This window comes from Pholcus phalangioides, unplaced genomic scaffold (assembly GCF_987345545.1).
Source record: "Pholcus phalangioides strain wild (caught in Gottingen) unplaced genomic scaffold, Ppha-v1.0 ptg000001l_1, whole genome shotgun sequence".
Classification (NCBI taxonomy): domain Eukaryota; kingdom Metazoa; phylum Arthropoda; class Arachnida; order Araneae; family Pholcidae; genus Pholcus; species Pholcus phalangioides.
Window position 1 is genome coordinate 4,886,307 of NW_028301594.1, and position 27,652 is coordinate 4,913,958.

Consider the following 27,652-nt stretch of genomic DNA (forward strand, 5'->3'; position numbering starts at 1 on the left):
ATGATTGTTCAAGAAAATTGGTAAAATGGGAGAAGGGTAGTAAAGCTGATAAAACGAATGATCTAGAGAGTTTGCAAGCACAAATGAGTGACCAAAACTGTGTGCAGTGCCGTTTTAACGCACCGAGCCACGACTTCCTAAATATTACACGTATTATTTATTACTTTATCTAGGTGGTCGTGCCCGTGCATGACCCGGGATGCCTCAAGTTCAAACGAGAACTCAAGAAAATGAGATCTAATTAAAAACTTGGAGAGTAAGCACGCAAATTGGTAGGCAGAGAGGCATTTCTAGCCGGGGGGACTCACAGTACTTATCAGCTCAAGAGAAATTTCCAGAGACCATTTGTTTGAGTAAGAATGGGAATTTGTTGTTTCATCAGTTTCCACAATACTTGTACGAAAAAAATATATGGATTTTTATCTTCGAAAATGTGAAGAAAAACTTACGCAAAAAATAAATTCAAAGCTTAATTGATTTGACTTGCCAAATAGGCAAGGGGTTGTGTATAGTTATCAAAATAAAAAAATTAACATTTTATATGAACACCCTGTGCTCAATAACCCAATCAGGACATTGTTGCCGTCTCCTCTGATGCCAACAAAAAACATTCATGTTTTCAAATGCAAATTTGCTGAAATATTTGAATTCGAAAAACGGAGGAACGTTGGGGGGAAGCGGCATTGAATACGGGTAAACCGTTTTACTGGATACACTTTTCTAATTGGAAGTGTGCCTCTATGATCAACGGTTCTCTAGTAAAATGCTGTTACCCCTGTACACTCCGTATATATATATGTTACTGCCAAAGAGCCCGAAGTGCGGCCAATTCCCGACGGGGAAAGCCAATTCGAGAATTTGCCAAGAGTTTTGGAATAAGTCCAAATTGCAGAAATGATTCGGACTTTGGCCGGCCATTTCGCGAAGTGGCCGGAGATCACTGGCAACAGCTCGATGTGCTGATGTAAAATGGCCCAATAAGAGCCAAATCTATTTTTTTTTAATCACCAACGTGTGATACATTATCTATATATAGCAGCTATATTGGATTTGCTCCGTGATGAGAAAAAACTATAAAAATAATTATAAAAACAGTTTTTTTCTGCCAAATTTTGGAGAAAAAAAATTATTACCACATCGTAACTGCGGTTTCATGGGTTTCCATAACCAACGTGAACATACAGTCGGCTCCCCGTATTCGCGGGGGTTACGTTTCTGGCGTGACCGCGAATACGGGAAATCCGCGAATAATCGAAACCATAGTTTTTCTTGTATAATCTCGTTTATTGAACAGCATGAGAAGAGCAGAGTAACGCAGAGGTGTAAGGGAATGTAAAAGAGGGTGCAGCGATTTTTTTTTTTTTTTGGCGATGTTTTCTGTAATAACATTGTGATTTCTGTTTGCCGTTTCTTCTTCATATCATCAAGTATGTTGGAATATGATGGCAAGGCTTCCTCTACCAATTTTTTTACATGGTGAAGAGCGTACCACGAGATCTGTCATAAAAACAATCTTATTTGAGCATGCAAAGCCCTTCCGCTATGTTACTCATGGTGAAAATTTGTCTTCTACTTCTTTATCTGGTACCGCTTCAGTTTCAGGAGCAGTCAACTGCATTAATTGCTCCTTGGTCAATATCTGTGAATTGCTATTAACTAGCTGTTCGACTTCTATATCCATATCATTGAACATTTCTCCACCCACCTGTTTTGCTAACGTGGCAATGTCTTTTATAGTCTCTTCAGTTGGCTCTGTAGAAATGGTTGTGTCCTTTAGCGTACATTGTGGCCAAAGGTTAATCCAACCCGAGGTATCTGTTTCTTTTTTGGGAGCTGCCACGGCTCTAGTAATGACAGTAATGTCATTAGCAAGCCATCCTAAACATGCACAACTTGAATTTTGTAAACAAAACACATGAATGACAATTTCTGAGTTGAAAAAAAAAATCCAATTAAGGGAAAAAAACCGCGAATGCGGGGGGGGGGGGTTATAATTATCACTAAGGCAACTGGAATAAGGATATAGAATAGGGATAGAATAAGCTTTATCCAGTGGCTATAATTATCACGAAAAGCCAAATTGACGATGATCCCGAATCATGCCTTTCTTTATCGAACTTTGGCCAGGGATCACTTAATTTGGTCACTTCATGAACTGGCCAATTTTGGGCTTTGGCAGTAACGTATATATATATATATATAGGGCAGTGTTCTCCAAACTGTGGGGGAAAATGATGAATCAGGAATTGAGCGAGGGAGGGAGCCGCGGGTGACAAAAGTTTGATAACCCCTGCACTCTCGGGTAAATTCCTTTTACAATGGCGCCAGCACTGGTAGGGAGCAAAATAGTCAAACATCAAAACTCTGATAGGCCATGCCATATTAGGACATGCAGCAATAAAAAAATAGCAATAATGAATCCATATGCAGCAATAAACATAATTTTTTATGTAAACATTTTATTTACATAACGTAAAATAAGTTAAGCACATGAATTTCGTTTTGTCAATACAATGAGAATAATATTTACCGTATTTAATTTTTTGACAGTTTTTCAATGCAGTTCATGGAGAATCAATCAATATTTTCAACAATCAAATTTATAATCTAGAAAAATAGTTCTATAAAACTAAGAACAGACTGACTCGCTTATAACGAACATGGATATTATGAATTTTTAATAAAACAAAGTTTTTTCCGTGTCCTGTGAACTTTGTATTGTTTATCTATGCTATTTTAATTGCTTAAAACAAACACCAATTTCAGCAAAGCTCGCCTAACATGAATTTTTGACCGATTTTCAAAGATGGAATTGTCAGGAATTTCTTTGTGATCTCATCTATATCTGCTTATCTGTAAATTTATCTTTCTGCCACTAATATATAAAATGTCTCCACCTATGGTGCAGATATAAAATGAAGTTCGTGCATAACAAATAGTTTCTCTGGTTTTTTTTGTTTTTTTTTTACTTTGTTATAAGCGAGTCTGACTGTATATTGTTCAGTTTCAAACTATAGATCATATGTATATGAAATTAAAAACAAGCATGTATGATAAATTAAATGAATTAATAATCAATTACTATTATGATGACGAAACTTTCTGTCACAGTTCATATACTTATATGCTTAATTATATCATTCTTTTTTTTTGGTACAACCTGATCAATGATTCCATATTCACAATATATCCCAGCTTTACAAAATCCTTGCATTGCTACTCTTCAGCGCATAAATATAATAAATTCATTTAATATACACTTTTAACAAAATTGTTACAAATCACAGGATTTTCAAAATAAATGCTGTATAATGCCATATGTACAAAATCAATTTACACGGCGTAAATATACATATGCTCTGTGAGACCAACATAGAAATGTTTTGATGACTATGGCTCCTTTCGGTCAGTCAAATCGGATCGAGTGATACAATGAAATTTCACATGACTTCAAATGTACATGTAGTAGAAGAAAATTGCAAAGAGTGTCCACAGTAAAACTAATGCGTCAAACCTCAAATCGGAACTTTTACTAAATACTGGACAGTAAGGGCACTGGTATGACCCGCAGACTTGGCACACACTCAAGACATTTAAGTCATACATGTCCAGCATGGTTTCGTCATACCTTTCTGTTGAGTTAGAAAAGAAATAAAACATGTAATGTGTGAAGAAAGGAAAAAAATATATGTATATTATTGCACAAGTTTAATTAGTAATTCATAAATGATGCATAGATGATCAGACTGAAATTAGCTGAACTGGCCAAATTATATGGGCTTGTGTTTTAAATCTTGCTCGACATTATTATATAATTTCATGCACTTTCTTATACTGAAGAGAAGGCTCCACACATACACACACATCCAGGGCTGTCTTAACAACATCATAAATCCCTAGGCAAAGTGATTTTTTTGGTGCTGCCACGTGGCTAGAAGTGCCTGCCTACCAATTAACAGGGGCGCCAGAGCCTGGTTGATAAGATGCTTGCCTAAAGTACCAAAGGATGTTTAGAGGTGTCGCGAGTTCAATACCCGGTTCGTCCTTGTTAGAAAACTTTCCTGACACAGGGGTACAACAAAAAACGGCGACTTGGCCGCAGCAAAAAATTGCTACCGCAGGGAGTCCCCCATCGAGGGGTCAGCGCACCAACCTCTCGATGAGAATAAAAAAAACAAACATGGCGTTCGGAATCGGCAATAAATTGTAGGTCCCGGTCTAATTAGCCGTCGTGTGCAGAAAATGACAGTGGTGCGACAAAAATGATCAATGACCAATTAACATATTTACTCTCAAAAATTTTAACAATATTTCTCTATTATGAGGTCTTCTCTGCATTTGAAGCCCCCAAGCAGTGCCTACGTTGGCCTTACAGTCAAGATGATACTACTACTACTACTACTACTACTGAACCAGACATGCACCTCGTCCATATTCTTCTGAGGAACTTCTAGCAAATTGGTACATGTTGGAAAGTGCGTGTATGTGTAGTGAACCTGACATGAAGTTTGTTTGTGTGTAATGCTTGTTATGTGTAGTACTGCCATCTGCCATCAATTTTTTTCTAACTATGGGTGAAATGCAATGATTGAATAATTGTATTGTTGTAGGCCTGTTGCTCTGTGTGGCGAGACTTTTTAAGGGGGAGATCGGCTCGCATTCACTCCTCGAAGTTGGGAACCACAGAGAATCATCCTCAGACGACCACCACTATGACACCGGGGGGGGGGGGGGTCAAGATGATACTGCCTAAATTCCAGTGGGAGGAGGGGGCCTGATCCCAAATTTCCAGCGAACATCTACCCTATGATTTTCAATGAAGTCCTTACATTGTTTTTAATAGGAAATTTATAATTTTGATAAATAGTACAATCAATCCTTATGAACTTTTTCTCAAGCTAGAGCCCTTTGTCTTCCTCCCTGTCTCTCTCCTCATGGATGGGGTGTGATGATACTTCTACTGATTACTAAATTGCACATGCACCACATATACATTTTTCTGGGGAATGTCTAATAAATTGGTGCTCTCTAATGAATTGGTGCATGTTGGAAGGTATGTGTATAATAAAGTATTTATGATGTCAGATTTAAGAATTTCATGTTTGGGAGTGATACCATCTGTCTTCCGTATTGGAAATAAAAATGGCAAATACCCGAATTTTTTTTTTTTTTTTTTAGTACCATGTTGGAGGGCTGTCTGCTCTCTGTGGAGAGAGATTATGGTGTCTTTGCCTGCATTCAATTTATATTATATAACTCTTTCATATTAACTGTGTAATAAAGGGAAATATATGAGAAATATATTTTGAAAAATATCATGTAACTTAGGGGCCGTTCAAGTATTACGTCATCATCGATGGGGGGGGGAGGGGGTTTCCGATTTGCTGACTTTCGATGACAAGGGGGAGGGGGTTTGGATAATGCTTACGTCATCAACCACCCTTTATGAAAATATGAGTTAGAATTCAGAGGGGCAGAGATGATGACGAAATTTTGCTGACAAGGGTGGGGGTCAAAAATGGATAAAAATTTGCTTACGTAATACTTGAACAGCCCCTTATGATTTGATTTCAAAATAACTGTAAATATCTAACCTGGAGCATAGTAATCATAAACTTTGGCAGGAAGGTACCTCGTGAGGTTTGCTACTGGGTACCACCTCTGTATGTTGAAGGATACGCATATAGGTGATGAATCCAGCTATGTAAAAAAAATCAGAAAAATATATAAGTAATGAAAGGTAAACAGATATGTGTGTTATTCATATTTTTTAAGACGAAAATAGATATGACTTACAAAGCTGAAGTAAAATATGACTTTTTGTTCTTCAGCTCTAGCTTCCTTGAGGTTACGAACTGTGGCAGCTCGAACAATTTTGTGAAGCTCATTCTGTGTGATAACGTATCCAGTGGGAATGCCCAGTTCTAAAACAGCCATGCCACTGTAAATACTTTCTGACAATAGATTCCAGCTATTTCAAGATTAAAAAATAACGAAATTAAGTTATTGATTAGTTCTACTGATATGATAGGTAAATTAAACCTTTCATAAATCATCAAGTTTTGTTAATTATTAAAAACAAGATTGATATAAATATTTTTCTGGAATGGTTCTGTTATCTTAAATTTATTGCTTTGTGAAAAATTTATATAAATCAAAGTAAAAATTGGGTATCAAAATTATCTCTCACCTCTGACAAGAAGTAATTGTGACGTGGGAGTTATTCCTACCAAAGAAGTGGGCTCGCACATTCAGACTGAATGAAGATATAGGCGGCGGAACAATCAAATGCTTCCAGTCAACACCATATTGCACAGATAGTTGTACTACAGCGATTCCCGACCCCTGAGCTTTGACGATGACAGGTCCCCAAGCATTTGGAATCTAAATGAAAAATTTCCATTGAAATACTCAGTTGAAAAACGTCGTAAAAATATTAATTTAGAAAAATATTGTTTACATGATTTCTTTTCTTTCTTTTTTTTTCTTTTTTTTGAAAAAAAAATTGAAATATTTTTTGGATTGTCTTACATTCTAAAAAATACAGTTTTTTGATGCTTGTGAAGTTGAATAGATACACCCATATGCATTGACGTATGCAAAGGGGGTTCTAAAGCCCCTCTTGAGCCAAGATCAGTGTTATTTTGCAGGGAAAAAAGTAAACCCTCCCCCCAGAAGGAAAAAAAAATCTGAAAATGCCCCCTCGAGAAAATTCTGCGTACACCTATGCCCATATGGCACTTATTCCAAGAAATACAGTTGCTTTTATTGCTACAACAAACCTTAACACATCATATTGAGTTACAATTCCCAGTCACCTCATAAGGCATATTGCTTAGTGTGAATATGCACTGTATTTCCAGCATTAGCTGGCATGCCAGAAAACAATGAGAGAGACAAGCATGCTGGGGAAAATGAATGCGAATTGCAGATTCTGGAAAATTCTTAAATACCTTCATTATAAAAATCTATCGAATTGGATAAAGGAACTCTGTGATCCTTATTAAATTTTACTTTTCCAGGCATGCCAGGAACCAGACCAGACCCCAACATTCAAAATGAGGTGACCCTTGAGTTTTGCAGCAGCATGCCGGGTAATTCAGGAGAATACAGTATTTGTATTTATAACCACAAATAATAAATGTAGAATATATCTGTGACTTAGAAGTACAAGAACTCTACGAAATATACTCATATCTGATCAAAATCGAAGATGCAATTCAAAGGGAACAAAAATGTTCTATAATTTATAGCATTTAAGACTTGATTCAATTAAAAAACAAACTATCATAAAAAATTAAGAATATTTTCTTCAGTTAATTATATCACTTTGATTCTCAGCAGCTCAAAATCACTCAAATATTTGTAATATTACAAATATACCTCAACGGTCTGAAGTTCCAAAAGGTTTCTGTCATCAATCTGGAAGACTTTTGAAAACCCTGGTGATGAGGGGGCTTCTATAGTAACCATTACATCTGTTATATCTCGAGCTCGTGACCCTACTGAATAATCCATCAGGGCTTGCATAGCCACCAATGAGTCCTGGAATTCGAAAAACTTACATGAAACATGAACTGCACATGTAAATAAAATGCAGTGTGGTAAAAATTCATTTTACCAGCACGATGGTTTCTGTTATGCTCGGTGTACAACAAAATGTACAAGTTTTTAACTGAAGTCAATGCATGCAAAACATGCCTGGGTTGATGCCCATCCACCATCAGTCGATCTTTGTACATTGAGCCATTCAGCAATCTCCTTCTGTATCACAGCCTGCCTTTGAACATGTACAAGCAATGCATATGCGCTTGTTTCAATATTTGATGATTCATACAAATGAGGCAGTCGGGGTAGCATATATGGACGATTGTTTTCTATCTTCATATGAGCAGCAGGAACCAAAGATTTTGACCAGTAATGGAAACCTCCTGCAAAAAAAAATAAATAAATGCACGGAATATTGTTAAAATAATAATATAACTAATATAATTTATATTGATAAACAAAAATGTAAACTTTAAACTCTTTTTTAGTAAAAATGAATTTCGTGGAAAAAATAATAATCTAAATACGATGAAAAAACATGCTCAACATACGAGTCTCTCTCATGGTCCCATCCATAATACTGAATGCTTTCTCCGCCTCTGTGCTTTTGGATATTGTTAGAGCATATGCAACAATAGCGATATCATATGGATCCGTGAAATCCTTTATGATGTGAAGCATATTTTCAAGATACCGCCGAGCCGCTTGCTTTGCTCTAACTGCCTTCAGTCCTAAATCCTGAAATGGGTTAATTGATGATTTACTTTTATTAATCTGAATAATATTAATACAAATATTTTTAACCTAATATTAGTATGAAAAAATGTCAAAACAAACGTCATACACATTTTTGTCACTTACAGGCAAAATTCAAAGAATGTTTAAATAAAATAACAATTTCTGCTGGATATTCTAAACCAAATTTATGAATTTCATATGTTATAGCTTAATAATAGCTTACTGAGAAGTAAGAATAAGCTCAAAAAATACTTACACCTTTAAGATCTTTAACCTCTGTTAATGTTATGAGTACATGAGCAGTCAAGGAAATGTTGCGATACCTGACATGATCATTCAGACGATCTGACTGTAAAAGACATGAGTTTCAAATCAAACCCATTTATTCATGTAAAGAAAGGGTTGGTGAAACAATACATTGTTCTTGATGAACTAAAAACCACCCAGGAGACACCAAGGTCCCATACTAGTTGTTTATACTTTAGTTCATATAAAAGAAACATCTCTCTTTTAAAAGTCTTTTTTTCTTCCAGTATTAAAGTTTCTCAATTACTGTTATTATACGAAGTGAACTGCGAATATTCTGATGAATAAAAATGGGTGATAGACGAGCCCAAGTGGAACGTAAAACACTGTAGCAGTCCTGTCTTATCTCAAACCGTTTGAGTTATGGTGGATAATTGATTATGGGGACAAAAAATTCGTCGAGTCTGAAAAAAACAGAATTTGTGAAGTTTCTGAAAGACATACTCACAAACTAAGCACATACTTGGAAAGTGCAGAAAAAAAAAATCATATAAGATGTCACCATTTCCATCAGAATATCTGAATCTAATAGTGAACTACAAGCGTTGAAACATTGGCAAAGTTCAAAATTAAATTGTTGCCAAAATTTTGAATCACCAATTCCACAAACACCCTTCTAGCTACAATCAGACAAATTTACTAAAAACTTGTCTATTGCACCAGCTTCTGAAAGAGTCTACTATAAACCATATCATGTTCTACTTCAGAAGAAAGTTAGCCTTTTGCTTACTCTACATCACTGAAATCAGTGTTTGTCAAAGTAAACATCTTAGTAGATTTCTGTGACAATTTCATTTTTCACTTCTCCAATCTCTAAGTGCTTTTAGTTCACCATTAAATCCAGATATCCTAATAGAGGTGGTGTTGTTTCGTAGGATTTTTTCCGGTTTTTCCGAATATGTGCTTAGTTTGTATGTAGGTACTTCAGAAACTGTACAAATTTGTGTTTTTTGAGACTATGCGCTTTTCTTCAATAATTCATTTTCCACCATAACTTAAAATGGTTAGAGATAGGACAAGCAAAGTTGCTAAGATGTTTTACGTTCCATTTGGGCTTGTCTATCACCCATTTCATTTTGGAGATTATTTGTAGTTCACTGTGTATATGTTGATATAATTAGTAATCATTCAGTGAAGTAAAGCTTTTAAATTAAAATTAAATTTCAAATATCAGAAACTTTTTATTATGAGCTGTTCTCAGTATGAAAAGTATCTTACAAATGAATAAAATCAAATTACTTACTGTGAGATTCATTTTCCTATCGTACAGATGTTCGGTGGTTTCATAAAATGCTCCAACAGGAGATTGGTAGCGCAAAAGCCAAGCTACTGCTTTTGCTATCACCGATGGGTCTATGTACAGGAAGTTCTCCCACTCCTGGAACGTTGCTACATGAAAAATCCTAGCGCAAAATGCTGTCAACCTTTAAATGAAAGAAATTTCATTGTTTAATTCTTAGCACTTGTTTTATCTTTCATTACATAGTTGTTCAATGAAATAACGGCCCAATTACTTAGTTCTCTAGTAATGGCATATAATTTTGATAATTAGGATAACTTCAAAAACCAAAAATTTTTGCAAACAGTTAGCATATTGAAATGCATGTATTATTAATACACTTAGGAAAAATTAAATGACATACCAGACACTTGGTTCAGAGTTCCACCGAAAAGGTGAAAATGATCCATCTGCATTTTGATAGCTGAGCTGCCGCTGATAGCCTACAATAACAATACAGGCGGAAAAATCAAAACAAAATACTATAATAAAACTGTGCTATCACTGTGCTAGATCATTTTCTGGTGGTAATAAAAAATAACTTTTTTTTTACTTTGAAGAGATCATCATCCTCACTATAATAAGATCAAAACATATTTGAAGTAAATATAGATGCAAAATAAATCAGTTTCTACCAACCAATGTTCAGATAGTGGAACGCTTTTTTTTCCGTAGCAGGCTTCCTCTCTCCACTGAGTCTCATGAACATGAGTGTGTACAGATTTGCAGCAAAAGAAAACATATTCTGCTCTGCACACCAAGAAGGTTTCCTCAGGATACTCGATGCGTTGATGGGCATAGTAGGGAAAGTGGCTCCAAAGAGATCACCTGTTCATATATATATAAAAAAATAGTTAGATAAAAACATTTCCAATTTATATTCAGATGTAAAAAATATATATAGAGTGGTTATGAAATTATTTAACACAGCTTTCCGAAGATGAATACATTTTGAAGCAACTGGTAAAATTACTGCATACACAAGATAAGGAGGAACAATTTATCATCCATATAGGCTATCATAGACTCTGGATGGTAAATATGTTTTACAGAAATTAATTCTAAATCTTTTTGCTTAGGCCTCGGACAACCAATATTGAATAAATAAATAAATAAAATGAATAAATTTTATTTTATTTTAAGTCTAAAGTAGATGTAGGCTTTTGAAAATAACTCTAAGAAAATTAACAAAAAAATCCATGTATCAAATAAACATTAAATTCATGTTAATGAAATTTAATATAGTTAAATGAAATAAAATTTCATATAAAAATCTTTCACTTTCGAATTTTTTTTTCCAAATAGATAAGTAAACATCACATACATTAAGGATTTTTAAACTAAAGGTTCTGACGCAAACTATATTGGTTGCAAGGGCTTCTGAAATGAAATCTCATTACAATTCTTTCATAAACATGGCCCCCCACATCCTGAAGCAGGGCCCTAGGCTGGGAATTTTTGTGGGCCTCCAGGCCAGACTTTTCACAGGTTTTTTTCTATAGTTAGTTTATAACATGCAAAAACAAAAAATGAGAATCGTCTTAGGCCCCACAGCCGGAGCCCTGTCAGCCCCAACCCTTGTGGAGGGCCATGTTTATAAACACACTTATTGTGTCACTGGTTTTACAAATTTTGAAGAACAAACAGAGCCATAGTTGTGAAGTTGATCATGTTGTTTAGTTTGGGTTTAGGTCATGGCTAAAAATGGTTAAGAACCTCTGGTATAGACAAATAAGTAAGAAAAGAAGTTTAATTTGTGATACAAATAGAAACAAAGATATTAAAAAAAAAATTCTACTAAAGGGAAATAATTACCAGACACTGAAATTGAAGCCTTGTTCGATTCAAAAGTATATAGTCGTTCTTGTCTGTATGGCACGATAGGAGAATCTGTCAAGTTTGTGTCTAAATACTTTATGAGGTAGGCTCCTCGAGTCAGGTCCAGAACAATGCTTGTGTGCTTGAACTGAGGAATGCCGGAGGGCTAAAAAAAAATGTAATATTTATTTACATATACAATTGAAGTTTACATCTTCATCTCAGCTTGATTATCCAACTTTTGTACTTCATATATATCTGGTTTTATGAATTTTATAAATGCTCTCACATCATATATTTATTATTAAACTTTTTATGATAATGTGAATCTACAGATGAAAACATGATCATTTCCTAAATTATTCATTTATTTAATCAATGGATATTCATATGAATGAAAATATTTGCAAATTTATTCGAACAAGAACTATGAGTTAATATTTTTCTTCCATATGGTATGAATGATTTCTATTGTATACGGAGACATTTTTACTATAAGTAATTAATGTTAAAAATTAGATTTTATGAACAAATATAAATGATGTCTTTATTGAAAAGCCTTAAATTAATCACAGAAATTGGTCCATTCATTTCAAGTAAGATTATGTTTTGCACACACCTCAACCAGAAGAGTCTTTGTAACAAGATGCTTGGCTATGAAAGTCTTTGCCATGATGGTAACATTGACTGTACCTGTCTTTGTAGCTACAATTGGCATGTGTACTACAACTGACTGTCCAGCTTTAATCTGAAAGGTAAAAAAAAGGTGCATAGTAAATAACCAAATATCCATTATGAATTACACAAATTCTTTACAAAATTGTTCATGATCCAAAAAAGCAAGTTTTGAGAAAGATACATTTTTGGAGATGCATTTACTATAATGCTTACAGAAATTAAATGATGTTGTTCTTCTTCGGATGTTCTTGGATCATATGAGTCAACAATCCCAAAAGATTCAACTTGCACAAACCTATAATTAGGGGATCTTGCAAGTGAAACTAGAACCTATAAAGAAAAATAATTATAAATATCATAATATCTGATAACAATGTTTTCCATTGCAAAAGATATCAGTTCCACAACAAGCTTATTACAATAATCTCAATTCTGCATAAACAACTTTTTGATATTTAAGTGTTAGAAAGACTTAAACACCTTTTATTAGATGATGTATCAGATAAATATATGAACCATTTTCACGGAATTGATAATTTTCTTTTATTTCTTGCTCAAAGAAAAATGTCAACCAAAAAATCCAAAAACAAATTATTTGATACCTGCTCATAAATGAAATAGTCAACAGCAAAGTTTGTTCAAAACTTATGGTGAAAAAAATTGTTTAACCATGTTGAGAGATAAGCAAATCCGACCTGGAATCTTGATATTTGAGTAGCTTATTTTCGAAAGGGAACATTTCTACTTTTTTTTAAAATGCACTTTTCAATGGTTTGTGAATCTTTGGGATAAGCTCTGTGAGATTATGCAACCGGGAATATTTTTGATAGAAATTATGATGTAAAGTTAGTCGTTTCTATCAAAAGGGAACAACACATCCACCTTTTTCCATAAACTTCTGTATTTTCTATCTCTCAATAACCTATGCCATGGGATTGAAAATTTTGTCGACTAACAAGGGGACTCCATTAATTGATAGTAATGTATTGAGTCCAATCAATGTAATCCAAAATTGTGTTTGTTTGTGAAGGTGTTCGTTTAGAGCAGGTTCCACTGAAGAATAATTCTGTTTCTTACTATTTGAGAGAGTAGTAAGGATACCTTCCTTGGCAAGGTCAAACCCTATGGAATCAATGGGTTGCATAGAAATTTCTAACTTTTCAGACTTGACTAGCTCCAATCTTAATCAAAAGGTAACATTTCCACTACTTTTCCTTCAAAATGAAACATTTCCAAAATTTAAATTTAGATAAATTCCTTCAATGTTAATCAAGAAACATACTATTTAAACATTCTTATACCACTTCAGTATGCTGCTACCTGTCTGGCTATTTTCCACTTTTGTAAAGCAATCCATTCTAGAGGAAAAAAGGTTTTTACCTCTACTGTGAATTTAGCAAAAGCAAAAATGTTAATTTTTGATATTCAGTGTTAGAATATTATGTTAATGAACAAACAATTTATTTTTTTTTTTTTTTGTTTTTAGTATTTGACAACACATTATTAGTCAAGTATTTATTTTGAGAGTTTTGAACAACAGCCCAAAAACATGGCTGCTCAAGTCTGAACAGCAACAGATATTGTCTCTCATTTTAAGTGTTAAATCTCTATTAAATATGTGTCTTTGTTCAATTGAATATTCTGGTTATAATTACTTACACTCACACACATCACTAGTAAGAAGGATATATCAACAGATCCAAAATAATAAACTCTTCATTTATGCTGCACATTTACAACATGTCCATCTATTTTTGTTGCTTATCTTGATTTTGGCCAAGCACTGATACTTTGTACAGTTCTTTTTTTTATATTTTTTTGGGAATTGTCAATTTAATTTTTGTCAATTGAATTTTTATTTCTTTTCATTATTTGTGTTGCTCGTTCCTTTTTTTTTGTAGCTTTTATGGGTACAACAGATTTCTAATTTGTCTCTGTTTTCCTGGAGCACAAGTTGCATTCTTAAAGCAATGTTTTTAGATGAAACATTATTGTAGCTTGATGTTGCAACCAAGAAATTTGGATTTTGTTTACTCCCCCCTTCCCCCCCCCCCACCCGCAACTTATGGTCAAACCTTCCTTCTTGTTACCTAATGTCAGAGAAAAATAGCCAAGAGAAAGATATTTTTATGTTTCCCAATGCTGACAAAAAAAACTATACATGTTGAAAACATGCTTTTCAGAAATAATAGAAGCATCTGAACAAAAATTATACGTGGTAAAGTGAAAATAATTTTCAATCACATATTTTTCACACAAAAAAAGAAGCCAGAAGAAAGACATTTAATGAAAACACTCATCTCTTTTCTTGTAAATAAGTAAAATTTGTTAAATAATTAACCATTATTTTTGCTATTCAAGATGACACAATTACACACGACAACAATGTCTATATTTTTCTTTACCTTTTTCTACAAAAAATAATTATTATTTTAAAGCCTATATTTTAAATAAATGTTTAAAATTAGAAAAAAAAAAAGATTAAATATGAGAGTATATTAATCCTAAAGACATTAATTATTGAAGAAGAAGAATATATTTATGTTTTAAGATAGAAAATTATTAAATATGAAAATTGGGCTGGGGACAGCCAGGAGAAGGGCATTTTCTTAAGGAATGAAAATTTGTTCAACTGAATTTTAAAAAAGTATTGATCAAAAAATTATGAGTTGTGACATGTCAGCAGCAGGAATATAAATAGAAAGTGATGGAAAAAAATTCTATACCAAAATATATATTCAATGTAAACTAGTTTACATTGAATATATATTTTACCCATATCAAGGGCGTAGCGGGGGGGGGGGGACTTGGGGGTCTGGTCTCCCCCCCCCCCCCGAAATGTGAGAAAATGACCGAAAAAAGGGAAAAAGATGGCCAAATCCATTGTTCTGTCACTTTGGTCCCTCCCTGAAATGAAAGTGGTCCCTCCCCCCGAACGAAATTTCTGGCTACGCCCCTGACCCATATATATTTTGCCCATAGCAGCTGCTATGGGCAAAATTTAGGCCAATTTCATGAGAATGACCCATATCTGATGACTACAATCTGAGAGGAAAAAGAAATATAATTAGATGTATATGTTACAGTGTTACAGTAAATGTGTGATAAATTGGTTATTATACATGGTAACTGGTTATTGTGCATGTTTAAAACCAATCATCTTGATAAGTTTGGTAAATTTATCCATTTTACCAACAAATATGAATAACACTCAAGTGTTGTTGGTAAATTTGATAAATACAGTAGAACCTCGATTATCCAAACACATCCGGGGCCAAAGGGTGTCCGAAAAAGTGAAAGTTTCAGTGTATCTATTCAAAAACTAATTTGGTAACACAAAGGAATAGAAATTAAGACAAATGATACCCCCCAAAAAACTGTGATAAGAACTTTTTTGTTGTCAAGAAGACGCACTCCTCCCTCTCATTAAAGCAAGCCCATACAATTAAGATGAATTAGTGAGACAAAAAAAAAAAGAAGATGGCAGACAAATCTGCTCCTATTCACATGTTTTTTTTGCTTGTCAATTGTTTATAACTACATAAACTATACCCAAATCCACCACATTTACATCTGTAGCTCACAGATACAATATATACAATTGTTTGGAAGGGGATTATTGTACATTAGAAGGAAGCTATCGAGTTGGGAGATAAGAATGTTCAGGTTCCAAGAAAATACCAACTGTTGAGCATCATTGACTATAGAAAACTGAAAATGAGAGGTTAGAAAGGTGTTCGGTTGACCGAGTTGTTCGGAAAATTGATGTTCGGATAAACGAGGTTCTACTGTACTTGAAATTTATTGCCTTTGTCTGTGAATATGCATAATACCGTAGTGTAATTGGTGAATTTGATAAATATGAAAAAAATTCCAAATGAGTCTAGTACGTGTGATGAAGTCAGACCTTGATATAATGCTAATAAATTTTACGATCTTGCCCTGATATAATGATACAATACATATATGAATTATCATGTATGGTATATCATATAGTATGATTTATCATGTTTACCAATGATGGAACACTTGGATACTATGCATAATCGCCAGTAAAAGATTAAAGTTAGGGAAATTTATCAAATTTACCAACGACGCTTGGCTACCATGTATAATTGGCAGTAACAGTGATTAATTTCAGAAATTTTATCAAACTTACCAAAATGCTCAACAAGTATGTATAATAACCACATTTTTTTAAAATCACATTTACCTTAAAATATATATGTTACAGGTTCTGGAATAAGACTGACTTTACCTGACTTACCTGAATAGAGATAGGGTGAAGCCTGGGTTTATCTGATTACAGGCTTTACCTGTAACATTAATATTATACAGATCTGGCCTATACAAATTTTTACCCTCCTCTTATTCTAGTCCATATCCCCTTCCGTTCCACTTTCCCCCCCCCCCCATCAGAACTCACCGTTAATCTATTTTTGACACTCTGGGTTATATCGTGCTTTTACCCCGCTCCCCATAAATACTTCTCTTTTATTATAGAGGAATTTCATTCTTGTATATAAGATAAATCAGACAAAAATATCTTGGGTAGAAACAGCTGTAATGAAATTGTTATTAAAAATTGAATTCATATATTATTGTAAGTTAATTGTGAGTTGGCTTTTGTAATTGATCAAGGAAAGCATTTTTATTTCTGACCCACTCTGGATCCCCTTACCTACGGGTGCAATAGATTCACCACAGGATAAAAAATGTAGTTTTTGAAATATTGTTTATATATATATATATATATATATATACATATATATAAGGAAATAAAAAACTTGCAAAGCAACTTACCTCAAAATCAGTGACATGGTAATTGAAAACAGTAACTTTGATGCTTAACTGTTCTCCAAAGACACATTTTGATGGCATCTCCACGACCATGTTGAAGGATTTTGCATTTGAATACTGAAAAATTTATAATGATGCAAATTATCGTTTTTAAAAAAACTTGTGTTTGTAAATTGATGAACAGCACACTTACATTAAATATATGAATAGTGAATAATGATTTTATGATTAAAAATTAATTTTTTTCTTATTACATATTTAAAGCAATACAAGTTGGAGGAAACATACCTGAATGGGTACGTAGAGCATACCGAAACCATTTTCATTATTCATACTGAAAGCATTAATGACCCAGCTTGTTGGTAGAGTAGGTACTGTAACTCGAACAATCGAATAACCTAACGGCCTGAATAAGAAACGTAAAATTAGGAGTAATGGTGCATAATTAATAACACTACAACTAATTACACCATGATGGGAAAAAAACTCATGCAAGTAAAACAAAAAAATGCTCATTAAAATCAATCAATGTTATCTGTATTATATTTACCCAATATTAATGTCATGCCAAAGCCACGTCTCTTCAAATAATCTTTTGACATGGTTTGTTCTCGTTCGAAGATATTCTGCTTTATCAAACATATCTTTTCTGAAACCTGGAAGAAATTACAAAACAATAAATCTAGTTAAACTTCGTGATGATTACTTGTTCAAAAATTCTAAATGCAACCGGGAAAAAATGTTGAACTTAATCAATCAGTAGATAAATTCACTTTTAACCTCTTGACAGTGTCGCCAGAGTCAGTTTGGACAAATCAAACATGCAGTATTTGTAATGCCTGAACTGAGTTCAGACAGAACTCAGACACTATTCTAAAGCCCGAATTGAGTTTGTTTTCTTTTTCTGATAGGTATTTAATACCTCTAGTTCACTATTTTTATAATATAGTGATGGTGAGGTATTAGGATGGTGACACTGATCCTAAATTTTTTCCATTTCAGTAGAGGATAAAATAGTAGTTAGCTATAAAGGCATGCATCAGGAATGAGCGTTTTGCACAATTAGAGGGTTCTTCTTGTCATTTTTTCACAAATTTTATACTAAATATTTTTTTTTGCAATGTCTGATTCAGACAATGAGTACTTTTTATTCTCTTCGAGATCAGATACCGACATTCCTACTGAAGATTAATATAGTAGTTATAATAGTCTTTAAAGTAATAAATATAGTAGGTATTGTATTTAAAACTTCATTTTTTACAAAATAACCATTTTTTTCTCATCTTTATATTTAGTACAAAGAACAAAATTAAGAAAATTCCCATTTTTCTAATGTATTTTTCTGATATATGTATGACACTGTCATGGGAGTTGATAACACATCAGTGATTATGAAAGGATGTGCCATAAGATCAGTCAGAAGTTTTGCAAAGCATTTTTGAAATACAATCATATTGAATAGCATTCAAATTGGAAAATTTAGGAATCTCTAATCTAAATCCAGAAAAGCTCTGCTGGTTTTTTGTGTGAGGAGAAAAAGCATTATCTACAGTCAGATCCTGTTATAACCAGACAAATCACTTCATAATAAAGAAATTTCATTATAAAGCAGATTTTGCATTGTTCCTGTGTAAACTTATCTGGGATGATTAGAAAGGTTTTTGTTAAAACAAGATTTTCACTATAACGTATTCGTTAAAATGGGAATCAACTTTATAATATCAAAATTGTCTTCTAAAACTCACCTTTTCTATGTATTCTGCAAAGGACTAAAGATGAAGATTCCAAGTAGGATGCATTTAAGAAAGAATTACATCATCACAGACAGCAAAATAGCAATATAAATGCAAAATTTGATGCCACAATAATGTAATGAAATTGAAAAAAAAATGAAAAAAAATGACCACTGGGAGAAAAAACTGCATCCAGGTTAAAATAGATGGATTAAAAAAATTATTTTCATCACACCACACAGATTCAGAGACTTTAGTTTGTTCTGGAACAATCCAATCATTCATGAAATATACAATTTGATAATGTTTTACTGAAGATTTGATTCCCAGAAAATGTCAAAATAACAAGCATATGAATTAAATCCTGGAATCCCACACAGCTTCGAATAGAACTAAATGACATAGAGAAAAATTAATTTCTACTAAAATTATAAGAATTTGTTTGATTTTTCTTGGTAACTTTTATTTGAAATTTTATTTCTGAATTTAAATCAGAGAATTTCTATTCGAAAAAAAAGCTCACATCTGCTTTCATCTGATCCATCACCACAATCAAAATGTCCATCACAATGTTTTTCTTTACGATAACATGAACCATCCATGCAGGAAACATAGCCAGATATCCGACTGCATCTCTCTGTTAATATAAGTAATGTGAGTTAATGGAAACGAATGATTAAGAAATAAGAATGCCGAAACAATACTTTCAGAGTTTACCACATGATTCCCAGTTGTGAAAAAAACTATAAATTCATACAGAAAAAGTGAATAAAAATCTATTAAATTCTTCACTCTTCAAGCAGGTCAAAAGAGTGTGCAGCTCTTTTGAACATGCTGCTATTATTGATGTGACAAGAATTAAATATAATGTAAAATGCCACACACTTTCACACTAACTTAATTTTGTTTATTTAAATTAAAATTTTTAAACTAGCACATAGGCCATTTGAAAACGAGCTTGAAAAGTTAAAGCAAAACAGTGCAATTGGAAACTAGAAACTGAAAATGAATGATTGTTGAACTTGGAGCTCTAAAAAATCGAATACAAACTATTCAGTTTTTTTTTTCATGCATAATATTTCTTCTATTTTTTGAGATAAGAGTAATGCTTCTAATATATTTATTGCTACAGTAAGCTATTGAAATTCATCAATATCAGTATTAGAGGAGGCACGACAATCAGTGTTTTATGTTTATTAAACTCTATTATCACATATTTCTTCTACTACTTCTTAACTGTACATGCACCTTGTGTACATTCCCCTACAGAATTTCTAACAAACTAGTACATGCCAGAATGTGCATGCATGTGTTGTGAACCTAATGTGAAGATTGTTTCTGTGTAATGCTTATTATGTGTAGTGCTGCCATCTGCCATCAATTTTTCTAACTATGAGTGAAATAGTGATTAAATAATTTTACTTGAAACTATTTTTTTACCTTTAATGTTTTTACTTTTTTTTAATTATTACTAATTTTTTTTTTTTTGAAAATAAAAAAAAACCATATTTCTGCTGAGGGGCCGTTCAAGTATTACGTCATCATCGATAGGGGGAAGGGGGTTCCGATTTTATGACTTTTGATGACAAGGGGGAGGGGGATTTGGATAATGCTTACGTCATCAACCACCCTTTATGAAAATATGAGTTAGGATTCAGAGGGGGCAGAGCTGATGGCGAAATTTTGCTGACAAGGGGGGGGGTCAAAAAATGGCAAAAAATTTGCTTACGTAATACTTGAACGGCCCCTGATGAGTGTAATTCATGTCTAATTTTTCACTGTTCTTTTTCAAGTCTAAAATTTAATCAGCATCTGTGATTGATTGATTGACTGCATTTAGATTTGATTTAGATCTTATTCAAGTTTCAACATTGTTTATATATTTCTATAATTTATTTACAAACATGTGAGTATAATGTATGAAAATATAGGTCACACTTTATTACTCTGCAATCTGGAACTCTAAAATCTGACCCAGAAATATAAGTTTAAAACAAACAACATTAAAAAACTTTGAAGCTACCTTTTAATTTTGGAACTGTCGCATCAGTGAACACCACCACTCCACTATGCTGAAAACAAAAGAGAAATTGATAGAACTTTCAAATAACTCTTTAAGCCTTAGTAGCGGTGTTTAAGAATTCACAAATATAAAACTATAACTTGACAGCTCGCTATTTTTAAATAATTGAAAAAAATAGTTATGTTATTCCAATTCATCATCTATCATTATCATTCATCTAGCATTTTTTCGGCACACGATAGCAGAAATATTACATGGGAATTTTTTTTTTTTTTGCAATGCAAATACTAACAACCAATAAGGTCGGGTGTGGGGGGGGGGGTGACTGTACCTTACCTTCATATTCATGTCCCCCTCCACAAGGTTGGGGCTGATAGAGCTCCAGCCCCTGGGCCTGGGGCAATTCCTATCATTTTTTAGCACTATAAATTTACTGTAGAGAAATACTATGAAAAATATGGCCGGGGACCCCAGCAAAGATCCCAACCATGGGGACCCTGATGCAGGATGTGTGGGATGCCCATATTTTGTATCATGGGCCCAAGCAATCCTCAGAATCAGGTCTGAAATCAAAATTTCATGAATTCCATTCACAAAGCTCAAGATGCGCACACACATGTCTGAAACACTTCCAAAGCCCCATTCAAAAACATTCGAGGAAATGACGAAAGACAATTTTTAATCACATCCTTTCTTACCTCAAATATTTTGCTTGCATCAACAGCATATGAACCTAGTGGGAATTTTAAAAACTGCTTGAAATTGGCATCACTACGCAGCCAAGAGTAGCTATCGATGTCATCCATTGCCCGACCATGTAAGTTCATCTTCTCAAGGACCTAGAATTTTAAGAAAAACAACAATCGTTATGAATTTTTATTTTAAATTTTTTAATTTATTAAGTTCATTAGATTACTGACCATATCACCACATTTTACAATCTGCTGTCTGTTGGTTAGGTAAGCTTTTAAAAGGTTGAGAGGAGTCCCCTCCTTTAACTTTTAAAGTTTAATTTTAAAATAACAGTATTTTGAAATAACGTTTATGATATAAGTTATTTATAATTTACTATATGAGTGTTCAACAGTCTTAATTTATTATTTTTGCACAAACCAATATTTATATTTATAAAATAATAGCAACACTACATCACAGCAGTTATATATAAAAAAAACTTGCTTCACTATAACTGAGACCATTTCCAGCACGCATACTATGAAGCACAGAGTTTGTGGCAGAAATTCCAACAAAGGTACCGGGCTTTCCTTCAATCACAATCTCTATTGTTTCTCCAGATTTGTCTTTATTTTTATTCACCGTCAGAGTTACCTAAAAGAGAAATCAGCAAGAAAATTTTTGACATCACTTAATGTACAGGAAATAAAATTTTGATTAAATATAACAACTCAGATGACTGACAATGAAGATGCAATTATGAGCTTCATTATCAACTATCACGCTCTATCTATTCTCAACTATTATACTAAATTTATGAAGAAGAAAAAACGAAAATAATATATACTCTTACATTGTTTCTTGAAATACCATCAACCGAAAACGTAAGTCCATCAGCAACAACTTCTCCTTCTCTTTCAATATGATAGATGATAATAGTTGCAGAAGGTGTCATGTCAGCTGACACTGTTACAGCAAATGTCTTAATGCTTGAAGTCATTTCTTCATTACCAGTGACTAGTATATTACCTTTAGAAACAATCTTGAGAAAAAATAATTTCAAAATAAGTCAAATTTCAGCTTTCACCATTAAATAAAGTGCTAGAAACTTCACAACACATTCTATCTATTGTCAGCATTATTTCGAATTGTATTTATGCTATTACATTTAATTCCTCCCCTACAATTTTTTTTTTTTAAATTTCTTAAATTCCTTTTTTCTTGGCAATTAATGAGTTTAAGTAACTTATCTCTCACAAAGCCACTAATTCTGCATTAATGGCAGATAGCATTACTGCCTATGTGAATTTTATTATGTGTTTTCATATAAGCACAAAAACTTCATACATACCACATAAGAAAATTTTCCAACATAATAGTCAGCTCTTACATGGAATATGACATACTCTCCAACCTAAAAAGATAAAAAGTAAACCTATATATAAATAAATTAACACATCTACAAAACTTAAAAACACATACATATCGTGTACATGTATTTGTTATATTTCACATTATTTATGCTAGTAATATTGCCGGCTCAACGAGGACGGAAACCTTGTGCAGAGTATAAAGGCAAAAGCCTGCTTGATCCAGGTGTTCAGAGAGCACACGGACTGCGAAAGCATGGTCTAACGATCCTTTCTCTCTAGTGAGTAATATTGCAACACAATAAAACGCCTATAAAATGATACTCAAGGGACCAGTATATTAATACAGAAGGTATCTTTTTGATAGAATATTCTAACACTATCAGAAATTGGGACGGGAAGGGAAGTAATGTTGTTATATCCCTTTCAGATACTGGTGCCACAAACCTGTGCGTTGCTTTTTTCTCGCTGTAGAATTTTTTTCTTTTGACCTCAGGGAGTTGAGACTGATTTAAAAGACTGTGTAAGCTTTGGATTAGAAATATAGTGAACATGAACTTTGGGGGCTTTCATAAAATTTAGCAATAAATTTCTGGAAAAAATTGTATGTGAAGGTGAATATACTCTGCATCATCTTGGCTGAAAAAAAACTGAATGCAGTGACTTATTTCTTCACAAAAAAATGGAAATTTGAAAAAAACAAAGATTTGCTGATATTTGTTTTTAATGTCTTTTGAGTATTAAAAATGCAAAAACATTTTGAAAATTCCGAAAAAATGAATGCTCGGGTCTGAGAATGATATAAGATTTCCACTGTATTTTATGCCTGGCATAATATTACTGACTAATTAAAATTAATCATAAGCAACAAAATCCTAAATCCCCAAAAAGTTGAGAAACACACAAAACTGTAATTGTTTAAATATACATATTTGATAGGATCTCTATTTTACTATGCAATTTTTTTTAATTATGCACAAACACTTTCATTCTTCTCAAATTTATAACTTTCTCAAAAAATATATAAAAGTAAATTTCAGCTTTTTTTTTGCATATATCAATCAACTAGAGCAGGACTTGCTAAAAATTGTTGCAAAATAAGGTTCCTAAGGTTCTTTAATAATGAAAAGAAGGCTAAAAGCAATAACACTTGTTAATATATATGCTGCGAATGCTCTTACCAACCTTTGCACCCCTTGTACTTGTTGACACATGTATGCGGCTGTTTGAAGGAGCATATGAAGCATAAGCTAGTACAGATGCCTCTGCAGTGTCTCCTGTATCATCCTGGTACTTTGCCTAATCCAAGTAAATAAGCATAAAATAATAATATAAAATAAGTATATAAATTTGAAGGCCTTGACCTTCAAAAGGATTAGGAGACAATAATAAAGATTTTTTTAGTCCCACTGATCAATAATTAGATGGTCACATAGTTAATAAAAAATATGAATATTTGAAACATCAATCTCATCAAACTTATAAAATATTGTATAGATATTTTTTCAGTATATTTTTCAGAAATTATGCATATAAGTTTCAGATTTTTGAATATGCTTTCAATAATGATATGCCTCTGTGATGGAAACTCACCTCCAATAAGATGGAGTAGACATCATTCACTGTTGAAAGGGACTCAAATTCAGACATCAAGTCCACGCTTAGTTCCCAAATGCCAAAATGAATAGGAGACATTTGCTCGAAGCGAGGTTCCAATTTTCTCTTTACACCATTTTTGAAATTGATGAGAGTATCTACCTTAACTTTTTGTTCTGTAAGACGCCAAGATGGTAGAGGTGATCCATCTCTGAAGGAGACCATAGCCTAAATCGAAATAGGTGGTAATAGCATAAGAAACAGTGGAACACAGAAATATATGGCATTGTATTAGGAAGTATGTGATTATATAGGATCTTATAAAAATCTAAAATCTCTCACAAGGAAATGTAAGAAAAACCCTCCTCTTCTATTAAAAAAAATTTATTATTCAACTTAAACATATCTGATAATATTATACATTTATGTGTATCATGGTAAGAAATTCTAAGCATGTTAAAAGATCATCTACTGAAAGAAAGTGTAAACATAATCAATTTTGCTACTATTTAAATACTGCATAAATATAGTTCCTTATAAACCAGAAAATGTCTGAATTTCATGAATCTAAAATACAGTGAAATGAAAAGATCATTTTTGCTTACATAAGCTTTAAAAGGCATCGCAGGCTTGAAAACCTGAGGACTAGATCCAAAAAATGTCAGCTTCAGACCAGATTTGACTATCACTGACTCTGCAAACCCTGTTTCCACTCTGTTCAGAAATCTCTCACCAATATCTACAAAAACAGTGACTTTACTGTTGTCTAGATTTGGAAGCATCTCTCGCAGATCATTCATAGAAAATCTGAAGCCCATGTGACCTTCAAACTACATGGATGACAATGATAAATGAGTTCATAATTAGTTTTTATCATAATTATGGGTTTTTTTATATATTCGATGTGCGAATTCAAACAAACTGGAAGAAACATAAAAAAATTATAATAAGAAATGAAAAAACCAAGCTTTATCATCCTACTATAAATTAAGATAAATTTCTGTAAAATTAAATAATGATGAAAAATTGAAAATTTATTGAAGAAACTGAAACCTACGAAATGAATATATCTATAGAGAGATAACTTACATATTCCACATAATATCGTCTTTCTGGGGTTGTCTTGTGCTTCTTGAGCTGCCCTTCAAGTGTTTCAACATGGGCTCTGATTGTAAGATTTCCAGCAACTGGTGCACCACTGGTGTAACTGAGAATAGAAGTTCATAAACAACATTGGGATGGGGAAATCTATATGAGTACTATAATTGAAGAGATTATTTTCGAAAGGGAACATTTCCATTTCTGCTGAATTTACAGAAGTGGAAAACCTTTTTTTTTCTGGAATGGACTGTTTAAAAAAATGGAAAATAGCCCAACAGGTAGCATACATGCTTTTTGATCAACATCCAAGGGAGTTATCTAAATTTAAATTTTGTAAATGTTTCGTTTTGAAAGAAAATTGTAGTTAAAATGCTTCCTTTTGATTAAAATTGAAACTTGTCAAATCTGAACAATTTTAAATTTCTACACCCGTTGGTTCCAGAAGGTTTGACATAGCCAAGGAAGGTACCCTTATTGCCTTCTCGTCATTAATATAAGAAGCATGTGATCATTCTAAACTGCATAATCTACAGTGGAACCTCCCATAATGGACATTCTCATTAGTGAACACCTCTAATAACCTACACTTTTTTGAATTATGTCGATGGAACTCAATGTATTTTACTCCCACGACTATTTGTATTTTACTACTACTACTTCTTGTTTTTCTGAACGCTCCTCTTCTCTTGAGGGCTTTGGGCTGTGCTTGGGTGGACCCATGTGTTAAGACGGCACAGACCAGGGGAGTGCAGGCGCATCTGGTGTCCCAGATGCCAGACCAAAGGGGCACAAATTTCACACATTAACCTCCTCTCCTTCAACATTACAAGAGTGTGCTTGTTCTGGCTGACCAAATATCTAGCTCTGTGTGGCGCTGTTTACAACCATATACCAATGGGCCCTGCCCTCGTTAATGGACAAAATTTTTGGTCTCATGTGTATCCATTATCAAGAGGTCTATTATAGAGAGAAGAAAAATACTGAAGTGTATGAAAAACGTAGATATGTTCCCTATCGATAGAAACGACTAACTTTACATTGTAATTTCTACCAAAAATATTCCAGTTTGAATAATCCCGGTTGCATAATTTGCCAGAGCTCATCTCAAAGATTCGTAAACCATTAAAAAAGTGCATTTAAAAAAGAGTGTGAATATTTCTTTTTGAAAATAAGCTTCTCAATTATAATATTATTCTTTATGTCTAGTTCTTCTATTTCAGATAAAATATATTTTAGTGTTATAAATCTGCAATAGAGTAACTTACTTAGCAGTAATATATCCAGCAACAAATTTTTCATTGTCCATAATGAAAGAAGGCATCGTGACATTGACTTCGTACAGTGATTCATCTAAAATAAAATACATGCATATGGATCAAAATGATCATTTGGAGAGGTAAAAAGCCATAGATAGAATATTTATAAAAAATTTATTTAATAAATCAAAAATGAAACAATCATGAGTAATATCACTATGGGCAAAATATATTTTCTGGTAAATACAACATAGCCTATATTTTATTTTATTTATTATTATTTTTTGATTAATTCAATTTCAATTTATCTCCGTACATGAAAATATTACAGTGCATTATAAAACTGGTATGATTATTGATACAAATGAGAGCATTAAACAATATAATAAGAAATTGAACATGTGCAGTCGAACCACGAAGAAAAGGGGCATAGAAATGCCCTGACGAGCTCCGTGGCCGATAAGAAGGGTTGGCAAAATCAATCAGGAAAATAAAATAAAAAAGTCGGAAAAAACCAACATCTAATATTTATTTGGTAATTTTATAAGTTTCAGTTTTCTTCAATAAAGAAAATAGAAACTTTTTACGTTTATTAAATGTAGTGGAATTATAGAAAGAAAGTGGAATGAAGCTCACAATATTCTTCGACAAAGAAAGTCTTTTCTTCCATCTGACCCTGCAATAATATTTTTCAAAATATAGAAGTTTGATATAAGAATTCTAATGTTAAT

General features: G+C 33.0%; 1 protein-coding gene across 3 annotated transcripts in view; it reads right to left on the minus strand.

Annotated features, from left to right (window-relative positions):
- Positions 1-2,425: 2,425 nt before the first annotated feature.
- LOC149089725 (CD109 antigen-like) overlaps positions 2,426-27,652 on the minus strand; it is a 105,716-nt gene continuing 80,489 nt past the window's right edge. For 2 of the 3 annotated variants that reach the window (XM_089240768.1, XM_089240847.1), the window contains 30 exons: positions 27,558-27,597; positions 26,931-27,015; positions 25,654-25,771; positions 25,170-25,394; positions 24,562-24,792; positions 24,154-24,267; positions 22,950-23,012; positions 22,452-22,640; positions 22,103-22,252; positions 21,622-21,762; positions 20,924-20,972; positions 19,424-19,537; positions 18,913-18,936; positions 17,718-17,823; positions 17,456-17,573; positions 17,171-17,284; positions 12,581-12,697; positions 12,309-12,437; positions 11,687-11,855; positions 10,511-10,699; positions 10,236-10,314; positions 9,836-10,016; positions 8,543-8,635; positions 8,100-8,286; positions 7,702-7,931; positions 7,384-7,545; positions 6,191-6,384; positions 5,797-5,971; positions 5,595-5,700; positions 2,426-3,632 (listed from right to left, as the gene is read on the minus strand). In XM_089240768.1, the coding sequence (XP_089096894.1) occupies positions 3,451-3,632; positions 5,595-5,700; positions 5,797-5,971; positions 6,191-6,384; positions 7,384-7,545; positions 7,702-7,931; positions 8,100-8,286; positions 8,543-8,635; positions 9,836-10,016; positions 10,236-10,314; positions 10,511-10,699; positions 11,687-11,855; positions 12,309-12,437; positions 12,581-12,697; positions 17,171-17,284; positions 17,456-17,573; positions 17,718-17,823; positions 18,913-18,936; positions 19,424-19,537; positions 20,924-20,972; positions 21,622-21,762; positions 22,103-22,252; positions 22,452-22,640; positions 22,950-23,012; positions 24,154-24,267; positions 24,562-24,792; positions 25,170-25,394; positions 25,654-25,771; positions 26,931-27,015; positions 27,558-27,597 (4,074 nt within the window). In that variant the 3' untranslated portion in view covers positions 2,426-3,450. The remainder of the gene's footprint in view (positions 3,633-5,594; positions 5,701-5,796; positions 5,972-6,190; positions 6,385-7,383; positions 7,546-7,701; positions 7,932-8,099; positions 8,287-8,542; positions 8,636-9,835; positions 10,017-10,235; positions 10,315-10,510; positions 10,700-11,686; positions 11,856-12,308; positions 12,438-12,580; positions 12,698-17,170; positions 17,285-17,455; positions 17,574-17,717; positions 17,824-18,912; positions 18,937-19,423; positions 19,538-20,923; positions 20,973-21,621; positions 21,763-22,102; positions 22,253-22,451; positions 22,641-22,949; positions 23,013-24,153; positions 24,268-24,561; positions 24,793-25,169; positions 25,395-25,653; positions 25,772-26,930; positions 27,016-27,557; positions 27,598-27,652) is intronic. The other variant, XM_089240921.1, reaches the window with a different exon arrangement.